This window comes from Piliocolobus tephrosceles, chromosome 4, assembly GCF_002776525.5.
Source record: "Piliocolobus tephrosceles isolate RC106 chromosome 4, ASM277652v3, whole genome shotgun sequence".
NCBI classification, from domain to species: Eukaryota; Metazoa; Chordata; class Mammalia; order Primates; family Cercopithecidae; genus Piliocolobus; species Piliocolobus tephrosceles.
Window position 1 is genome coordinate 151,893,247 of NC_045437.1, and position 10,043 is coordinate 151,903,289.

At 38.0% G+C, this 10,043-nt stretch overlaps 1 protein-coding gene across 7 annotated transcripts in view; it reads left to right on the plus strand.

Annotated features, from left to right (window-relative positions):
- The window catches only part of FAM13B (family with sequence similarity 13 member B), a 103,744-nt gene that overhangs the window by 75,677 nt on the left and 18,024 nt on the right, over positions 1-10,043 (plus strand). For 5 of the 7 annotated variants that reach the window (XM_023195528.1, XM_023195573.1, XM_023195557.1 and 2 more), the window contains 4 exons: positions 3,292-3,356; positions 5,561-5,609; positions 6,015-6,162; positions 9,111-9,176. In XM_023195528.1, the coding sequence (XP_023051296.1) occupies positions 3,292-3,356; positions 5,561-5,609; positions 6,015-6,162; positions 9,111-9,176 (328 nt within the window). The remainder of the gene's footprint in view (positions 1-3,291; positions 3,357-5,560; positions 5,610-6,014; positions 6,163-9,110; positions 9,177-10,043) is intronic. The other 2 variants (XM_023195538.1, XM_023195565.1) reach the window with 1 other exon arrangement.

Sequence of the window (10,043 nt, forward strand, 5' to 3'; positions counted from 1 at the left end):
AAAAAAAAAAAAAAAAAAAAAAAAAAAAAGAATCATTCATACCTTGCAAACACTGAGAAACTGCTTTATCTCCTTTCAGAAGTGGAGACCAGAAGTATTTATAAACTCTAGCAGATAGTCAAGAGGAAGAGAAGGCTATAAATTTGACCTGTACTGGTCTAAGACCTCATCAGTATTGATTGTGTTAATTCAGTAGAAGAGAGAGGATAGGCTAGACAGAAGTATATCAATATGCAATTTATTGAGTGTTTGTTCAGCAAATAAAAGGTACAGAATGGAGTGGAGATATGTAGCCTATTTAATGGAAGTAACTAGCATGCTTGAGCCAAAGGTAAGTGAGTGGAAATGGTAAGATGCAGAACTAAGCAATGTGTGTGCACCAATTATGGACCCCTACGGAAGGGATGGAGACCAGAGGGATTACTGGAAATGCCTGTAAGGTTTTAATTAACTCTTGGCAGTAATCCCCTATAGCTCCTAAGATACTGCTAATATGACAGTGCTGTATCTGCTGTACCTCCTGCTGCTGCCACAACCACCGCCACTACCAAAGCTCTCTAACTTACCTGAATTGAGACCAGAGCACCTTAGCCTTCCTTTGCAGACCTTAATGTTTGTGGAAGGTCACATGGGAGGAGGTGGGGAGAAGATACGGGTTATTTTGCCCATTAATATTTTATTTTATTTATATATCTTACATTTTTTTGAAACAGAGTCTCGCTCTGTTGCCCAGGCTGGAGTGCAGTGGCACAGTCTCCACTCACTGCAATCTCCTTTTCCCTACTGGATTCAAGGTATTCTCGTGCCTCAGCCTCCCGAGTAACTGGGATTACAGGCACACACTACCGCACTTGGCTAATTTTTGTATTTTTAGTGGACGGGATTTCACCATGTTGGCTAGGCTGGTCTTGAACTCCTGACCTCAAGTGATCCACCTGCCTTGGCCTCCCAAAGTGTTGGGATTACAAGTGTGAGCCTCTGTGCCTGGCCTATATAGATGGTTTTCCTTATAAACTGTTTCTTTTGATTCTCTATGGTAACTCTAAGGTAGTCAAGTAAATTATTGTTATTCTCATATTTGTGATGAGAAAGGCAGAGCTAGGGCTTGAATTTGGTTCTTTTGAGTGAGATACCAAGGTTCTGTTTGTTTGTGACAGTCTTGTACTGTCTCCCAGACTGGAGTATAGTGGTGCAATCTTGGCTCACTGCAGCCTCTGCTTCCTGAGTTCAGGCAATTCTCCTGTCTCAGTCTCCCAAGTAGCTGAGACTACAGGTGTGTGCTACCATGTCCAGCTAATTTTTGTATTTTTAGTAGAGATGGGGTTTCGCCTTGTTGGCCAGGCTGGTCTCAAGTGGTTTGATCGCCACAGCCTCCCAAAGTGCTGGGATTACAGGTGTGAGCCACTGTTCCTGGCCCCAAGGTTCATTTTAAATATTGGGTCTGACTGTGTGCAGTGGCTCATGCCTGTAATCCCAGGACTTTGGGAGGATGAAGACAGGTGGATCACTTGAGGTCAGGAGTTCGAGACCAGCCTGGCCAACATGCTGAAACTCACTTCTACTAAAATTACAAACAAATTACCCTATTCAACATGTTGAAACCCCATCTCTACTAAAAATACAAAACAATTTTTGTATTTTTGTCTCCGGCTCAAAAAGCGAGCTGAAATTGCACCACTGCACTCTGACCTGGATGACAGAGTGAGACTGTCTCAAAAAAATTTTTTTTTCAAGTAAATAAAAATTAAATATTTGGTCTGGGTAATGGTTATTTCATGTGCCCAGAAACCTTCAGAATGTAAAGCTATCTTCTAGAGCAGTGGTCCCCAACCTTTTTGGAACCAGCGACTGGTTTTGTGGACGACACTTTTTCCACGGACAGTGGATAGGGGGTTGGGGTTTCGTAGTGAAACTGTTCTGCCTCACATCATCAAAGCATTAGTTAGATTCTCATAAGGAACACACAACCTAGATCCCTCGCATGCACAGCTTACAATAGGGTTCGCGCCTCTCTGAGAATCCCGTCTGAGAATCTCTGACCGGAGGCAGAGCTCATGCCGTAATGCTCACTCCCCACTCCCCTGGCTGCTCACCTCCTGCTGTGTGGCCTGGTTCCTAACAGGGGGTTAGGGACACCTGTTATTGATCATAAAGGTTACCGAAGTCTGATTTGTGTATCAGTCATTCTCACACTTTGGGTCTCGGGGACTTATTTATACTTATTTGAAGATCCCAAAGAGCTTTTATTTACATAGGTATGTCTATCAGGATTTGCCATATTAGGAATTAAAACTGAGAAATTTAAAAAACATTAATTTACTTTAACATAAACTCATTTATGGTAACATAAGTAAGGTTGCTCTTTTCCATAATAGACAGCTGTTTTCATAAATTTTTTTAAGTTTGAGGAGTGGCATTGTTTTACATAGCTAGAAATATTGTTGATACCTGTTTGACTTACAGAAGACAGCTGGATTCTCCTATGTGCTTCTGCATTTAGTCTGTTGCTGTTACATTGTTTTGTTGAAGCGTATGAGACAGCCTCATAGATGTGTAGTTTGAAAAGGGACTAGTATTTTAACAGCTTTTTTGCAGATTCTTATGGACCTTCTTTCATGCTAAACAAAATTGAACAAGTGGTACTTTCTAAAGAAGAGTCAGAGAGTCTAGGAAGTGTCGAACCTTTTGTTGAATTGAAGGCGATCGTCAAAAACACCAAAATGTTCGTGTATTTTGTAGTAATTCTCTGGGTGTTTGTATTAGACTTGGTAGGTTTTTAGTTTGAGAGGAATAGGGGTGAGATGATGTCACTAAGCTTGTTGGAAAATGGGAGAGTTTTCTCATGTGGGGACTTTTTTGTGGAAAATAGTTATTACTTCAAATATACAAAGGAACCTGGTGAACTCCTCTATGACTCCTATCTACAAGAAGTCACCAAACTTGCATCTTTGTGGCCGGGGAGAAATAAAGCAAGCAGCAGGTGACAAGCAGGATCAGAAGACCATCATTTTGGAGGAAAGAATTCTAAGGAAGAAGGATGGTAGTGGTGATACATATTACCTAACAGAGAAATGCAGAATACCTGCTGTACTTCATATGACCCAGGTTTTGAGGGAAGATAAATTACTCCCTGTAAAAAGACATGCTAAGTACTACAGACTATTATAAATGATAGCTAATTAGGGGTGTTTGACTAATCTGTATTCTAATATCCTAGTTTAGATTGGCAACTTCTTCTCATATCTGAGTATTGGGAGCTCCATTAATACATGGTGGTGTTCTTTTTGTCAGTCTATAGGTATATTGTTAGAGCCATGCAGTGACCATGGTGATAGTGAAGATGGCTGTCTTGAGAGGTAAGCATTTTTTCTTGTTTCTAATTAATCATTTTGAGAATTGGAGCTCTTCACAGATTTTTGAGGTGAATTTTTTAGATGAATATCCATTATAAACATATAGTTTAGATAATCTTAAACAGCCTTCTTGTTATAATGGTAGACATAAAGGATATTAAATACCCATAAATATTTGGATTTATGCAGGTTCAGACAGACAGTAGTTGTAACTTGGAAAACATTCAGAGGGAAAAACAGCCTTTTTGGAGACATTTAAATCTTTCAGTTGATTGTGGAACAATTGGGAATTTACTGATATTCTGAGTATACCTGTCAGTGAGTTACTTCATGGTCTTGTAACTGTGTATAACTAACTGAGAGATATTGTATTTGATTCAACAAATATGTGTAGGATGTTTTTCTTCCTCTTTGAATTTACCCTTGGTGTGTCTCAATACACTGTTAGGCGGCTGGTGCTTTTTTAACCTCTTTGGCTGTCTATAATGGTAGAGAAATACTGGAGGCAACGAGTATTTCAACTAAATGTGGAGTCTCAATAGATAGCCTCTTTGGGTAGAAGCTTTCTGGAATGTTTTAAGTCACAGAATAAGATTTGGGTTCTTGTTACCCTTTGCATCAGTCTTCAAGATGCTGCCAAAAAGTATAACTTAGGAAGGTGACTTGAGATTCTGAAAATACTTCAGTAATGAAGTTGCAGACTAGATTGTAAATATTGAGAGATCCCAGAACAACATACTAATTTGCTGACAGCCTGTTGGCCAGGACATATTTGTATTCCATTGTTTCTTTTAATTATAAGTAGGAAGCCTATTCTTTAAGGGTAAGTAAATTCTTTGGAGCCATGTCTCTGGAGCCTCCCCATACTCTGAAGGTCCACAGATTTCCTGCTTATAGCAGTTCCTTGTGCTTCCTTTCAGGAGGCAGGAATCATCCTCTTCCAGCCCAGGGAGTATTGGAGCTATGGGCTGAAGATATAAGATTAACAGCATTAACAGGCACCCCCAGAATGATGACATCTGGATTTGGTAGAACAATAAGGAGCCATTTAGTGAGGATTCTTCTGTTGTTGTTGTTTTGTTTTTGTTTTTTGTTTTTTTTTTTTTTGAAAAAGCTCTTTCCTCTTCAACTTCAACTGTGTATAAGTTAGCAAACTGGTTTTTAGATCCAAAGAGTACCTTGGTTAGGTGGATTACGTTTTGTTTGTTTAACATTCATGTTTCTCAAATGTAGGTGATTAGGTCTTTTAGGTTGCTAAGGTAGTATTTACTCATCCTACCATTTGCTCCTACTCTAAGCAAAGGAATGCCTTTAAGCTTATCAGAGCATTTAGTTCATTTCTTATGCTCAGCAAAAATAAGGTAATTATCTGTATGAGAAAATGACTTGCCATATTTAGATCAAGGCATGTCTTCTGAGTGCATACTGTGTTATGACCAGTTAGAAGTGACATCTTGATGTGTCATTGTAAATTGCCACAGTGCCTTTGGGGAAAATAACTTTTCCCCAGTAGGCATATTGATAATCTACTGTATATTAGCAGGTGCTCTCTTGAGTGGTAAAATAAGTACAGATCACTTACGACAGCTTGCTATAACACTTGTTCTAAATAAGGGTTAGTTTTTCTGGGGAGATTAAAGGTGGACTGAAATTTTTAAAAATTTCCTTTTAGTATGTTACTGTTATGTTTTGAGGAGGGAAAGGTTTAGAAGTAGTAACCTTCTTTGATTGGAAGTAGTAACCTTGTGATAGAATACAGTTAGGTTTAAAGTAAAAGACATAGTGTCTTTTTTTAAAAAAAATAAAGTCTCCTTTGAAAGTCTCCGGAATGGAGAGAATAGAGCTGTGTATTTGGTTAAAACATTTATTTTATAAAATCTTTATTACACATTCTTTTGAGTTTCTACTTACTGTGGATTTTAGTTTTCATTTTATAAAGGTTTTTCTTTTTTGCTGTGGTTCATGGGGTGGAGTAGGGATTGTTACTTGATTTTTCTAAACCTGAAGTGATTCTGTGGATCTTTTCAGTATTGTGTGATTTTTCAGATATAGGGCTCCAAAGAATGGGCATATGTCCAGTTGGCATTTTCTCCTCGCACATTGTAAATGCTAACTGTGTGGTGGAGTAGAGTAATCTAGGTAAGAAATATATAATGATAGTAGGCTTTTTATTCTTAATATACTAACAACTTTACTTGTATTTTTAGGGAAGAATGTTTGTTATTTGACAGTGATAAATTGTCACACTTGATTCTGGTAAGAACTATTTTTTATCTTAGTCTTTAAAAACTTGCCTAGGTTTAAACTGTCTGTTATGTCTGATCTTTCACGTGAGTTAGCTAGGTTTAAAGATTTAAATATAAATACTCTCATCAAATATTTTACAGTTAAACAGCAACTTAATTTGCCACTTTTGGCTACAAGAGACTTGGTTATGAAAACACTTTCCTGAATTTGGAATCCAAACTTGTCTTCCAATAAGACATATTCTAGAACTGCATGTTTATATTTGAAAATAGTTTGCACAGTGGGAATGGGATAGTCGGCTGTGTAGGCACAATAAACTAATGAAGACTACACATGGATATGTGCTGGATGTGTTTAAGCTGGGTGTGAAAAGCTTCCGTCGTTGTGAAATGTATTCTTTATTTTAAAATACAGGATTCTAGTAGCAAGATATGTGATTTGAATGCCAACACTGAATCAGAAGTACCAGGAGGTCAAAGTGTTGGTGTTCAAGGTGAAGCAGCATGTGTTAATATTCCACATTTAGATCTGAAGAATGTTTCTGATGGTGATAAATGGGAAGGTAATTTTACCCACACACATTATTTTCCTGATAATGTTGTTTGTAACTGAAATTACCCTAAGCGATGATAACGCTACAGCCCTTTTCTGGATAACCTTATTCATCTTGATCTTCTGTTCTCCCTTTCATATAAGATAAATAAGTGGGTGTTTTTAGTGAAACACACTGAGATTTTGGGGCAGCATCTCATATAAACTAGAAGTTCTTATCTGATCCATCAACAGCTTTGAAAACGGATGTTAGAGCTGATTTTTTAAAAAAGTCACCCAGTATACGTTTTTGTTAATAGTTAAATCAAGTGCTATCTCCCAGTCTTTGAAAGCCTAGTATGTTACGGCTTAGAGATCTCACCAGTTTAAACAGAGGGTGTATAATTACCTTGTCCTTAGAATCATCAGCAGTACATTTTTGAAAATGAACTTCAAGGGTACTTGAAGTCTCAAAACTCAGCAAATACATAGATTTTTGTGTTTCTTTGTATATAGTTCTCTTTTTACTTCAAGAGAATAAAAAACTGTAAACAAATGCTGAACTTCAGTGGATGATTTGCATACCGGAGTATTTATGGGGAAATTTACTGATACCTGCAGTTTACTTTGAAATCCGTGAAAAAAATAAGATGGTTAATGGGATAGATAAATGTTAAAAAGCAAGTATAGTAGAATGTTAATGGTAGATTGTGATTGATATATGGATATTCAGTGTAAAGTTCTTTAAATTTTGCTATGTATTTGTAAACTTTCAAATAAAATGTTCAGTGGGGGTGGGAAACAAGCAATAAATTTGGATCTAGGAGTTTTTCTGGATTATACACCTTGGTAAAGAGACAATGAGATAACTCAAGAATCTTAAGCAGAGTTACATATTCATTCACTTGGATGAAGATGCCTGGGTTCTGTCACCTTTGGCAAGTTATCTGTTGACATATGCTGGCAGTAACAGGAATTGTAATGCCAGTGCCATTGACTCCTTTTGGCCCTGTAAGTGTACTCACCTGATTGCAGATCACAAATGGAGTGTGTGTGGATCTTTTTTTTTTTTTTTTTTTTTTAAGGTCTAGGCATTTTTTTTAAGAGCCCCAACCAAGTCATTGTCTGTGCCAATTTTTATTGCTGTCTCCTCCCCAGCCTCCTTTTTATATAGGTCTAGATGTTTGGCATGCCCAGTGGCATATTATCTGTTTTAACTTAGACTAAATTAGGAAGTTGTCTTTCATTTGCTTTGTTCTGGGTTATTCAGGACATCTGGAATTTATGAAGATGCTTCCCAGTGTTAGGGGATATGTTAGCATACTGGTGGCAGTTGAAGATTAAATGTTCTTTTTTGTAATTTATTGTGGCTGAAATAAAAGGAATGGTGGTCGACAGAGCATCCCTTGGAGCATTGCTAGGAAATGAGTCTTCAAAGGAAGCAGCTGGGATTCTGATAAAGCACTTTTGTTTCTTCCTATTAGAAGATGCAGATAAATAGTTCTGTATGATCTTTGGCCTGGGAGTCCTGATTAAATTTTAAACATAGAAGAACAATTGTTTTTCATTGTCTGAAGAGAATGGACCTTCTCTGTCTAACTTCAGTGTTCTTGAGTCTCCCTGAAAGAGAACCTGATACTGGACTTTTTTTTCCATATCAGAATCCAGCACCTATACCTTGGTATAGATAAAGGAGGTAACCTGTAGGCTGCTGATGCCTGATTTTCAGTGCCTGAGCTGTCCTGGTTCAACAGCCTAAACAAGTCTATGTAGGTCTCCTACTTGCTCTTCCAGAAATAGGGGTCCGCGACTTTCAGAAAGCCAATGGTTAACAGACACCAGAGTGAACTTCCCAGCCATAAACTGTGCATGTGCTTTGTAGAGTGGCTGTTTGTAGACCATGTTGTTTCTTTTGACTTTGTCACTAATGCAAACATTGATTGATTTTCCACAATTAGGAGTTAGGATATTTTATTTTATTTTTTTTTGAGACGGAGTTTTGCTCTTGTTGCCCAGGCTGCAGTGCAATGGCATGATCTCACCTCAGCGCAACCTCTGCCTCCCAGTTTCAAGCAATTCTCCTGCCTCAGCCTCCCGAGTAGCTGGGATTACAGACATGTACCACCATGCCTGGCTAATTTTGTATTTTAGTAGAGATGGAGTTTCTCCATGTTGGTCAGGCTGGTCCCAAACTCCTGACCTCAGGTGATCTGCCCGCCTTGGCCTCCCAAAGTGCTGGGATTACAGGCGTGAGCCACCATGCCCGGCTAGGAGTTAGGATATTCTAAATGAGAAAGTCTTATTTATTTAAGACCAGCTTACTTTAGACCCTGGATACCTCGGAATCAGACATGCTTTGTTTGATGTGACTCTTTGTAGAGAAGTGGGATGACTCCAAATAGAGCCCTATGTCACTATTCCTAAATATATGGTTTTTGTTTTGTTTTTTCCTCAAAGGATAAGAAAAATAGTCAGCAGAATGCAGTAGTTAGCAAGCAGGTAGCACATGACTGTCACCAGTATGAATTTGTAGCAGCTGTTCACAAAGTTTTCACTTTTAATGGAAGTGGATACCATCTTCAGATTCTCTCCCTGGTAACTCTGGAATGAAATGCAGAGAATTTTTTCAAAGAGCTAACTAAAGGAGATTTTTTTCTTTGAAATCATTTATACTGAAAAGCTTCAAACAGTGCCTGCTTAAGAATTTCCATTTCTTCAGTTTTATGTTTGAGTTAATATCGCTCCTTTCAGTTTCCCCGCCCCCTTTTTTGCATTGCTTGCTGAAATGGAAATGTTATGTTTATGTTTGTTAAAATCTAGTTAGTAGTAATTTCTTTTAATAAAGTTTTTGAACAGAATGCCTAACTGGTTTTAGGGAAATGTTTTTGGTATCTTTGGCTTTGTGTTATGTGTATGGTTTGTTCTGACTGTGCCGTGTGTTCACTTTAGTATTTTTTGCCATTTTTTCCATTTTATTAGCGTCATGCCCTATCACTTTTCCCCTCATTGATTTCAAAACAATGCATCTGCAGAGAGATGGGGAGGGTAAGTATGGTTCACCATAGTTTAGTTTTTTTGCCTTTTTATGGTTCACTTTGTTTGTCTTTTTATTAAGCCCTTCTCCTGCTGTCCCCATATCTTAGGAAAACTGTTCTGGGTTCAAAGTGAACCCAGAAAAAATTGCTGTTACTTTTGTCTTTTCTTAAAATAGGATATTTCTCATAAAATGTTTACTACCAGTTACTTATTTGCTGGGACACAGGTACAAGGGTTGCTTTGAAAATCACTTTATTGTTGGGTTTATTGTGGGATTGCACGCTTTGTACCTAATTTTTAATTCTCAGATTGATCTGGGCTTCAAAAACAAACTAAATTATGTTCTTATTATTTTGAAAGGAAAGGTAATGCTTTAAATTGCTAATGCATAAAGTTAAATTACTAAAGCAGCAATCTTAGCTACTGTGTGAGGAAAAAGAAAACATCACTCTTGAATTTTGACACTGTCAAGCCCTGTTTGCATTCATTTTCACTATTGCTAATAGCCAATAGCATCGAAAATTTAAAGTGTAGTTATTTAAAAAGCTGCCAGGCGTGGTGGCTCACGCTTGTAATCCTAGCACTTTGGGAGGCCGAGGCAGGCGGATCACTTGAGGTCAGGAGTTCGTAACCAGCCTGGCCAACATGGTGAAACCCCGTCTCAACTGAAAATACAAATATTAGCCAGGCATGGTAGCAGGCTCCTGTAATACCAGCTACTAGGGAGGCTGAGGCAGGAGAATCGCTTGAACCCAGGAGGCAGAGGTTGCAGTGGGTCAAGATCGTGCCACTGCACTCCAGGTGACAGAGCGAGACTCCAGCTCAAAATAAATAAATAAATAAATAAATAAATAAATAAATAAATAAATAAATAAA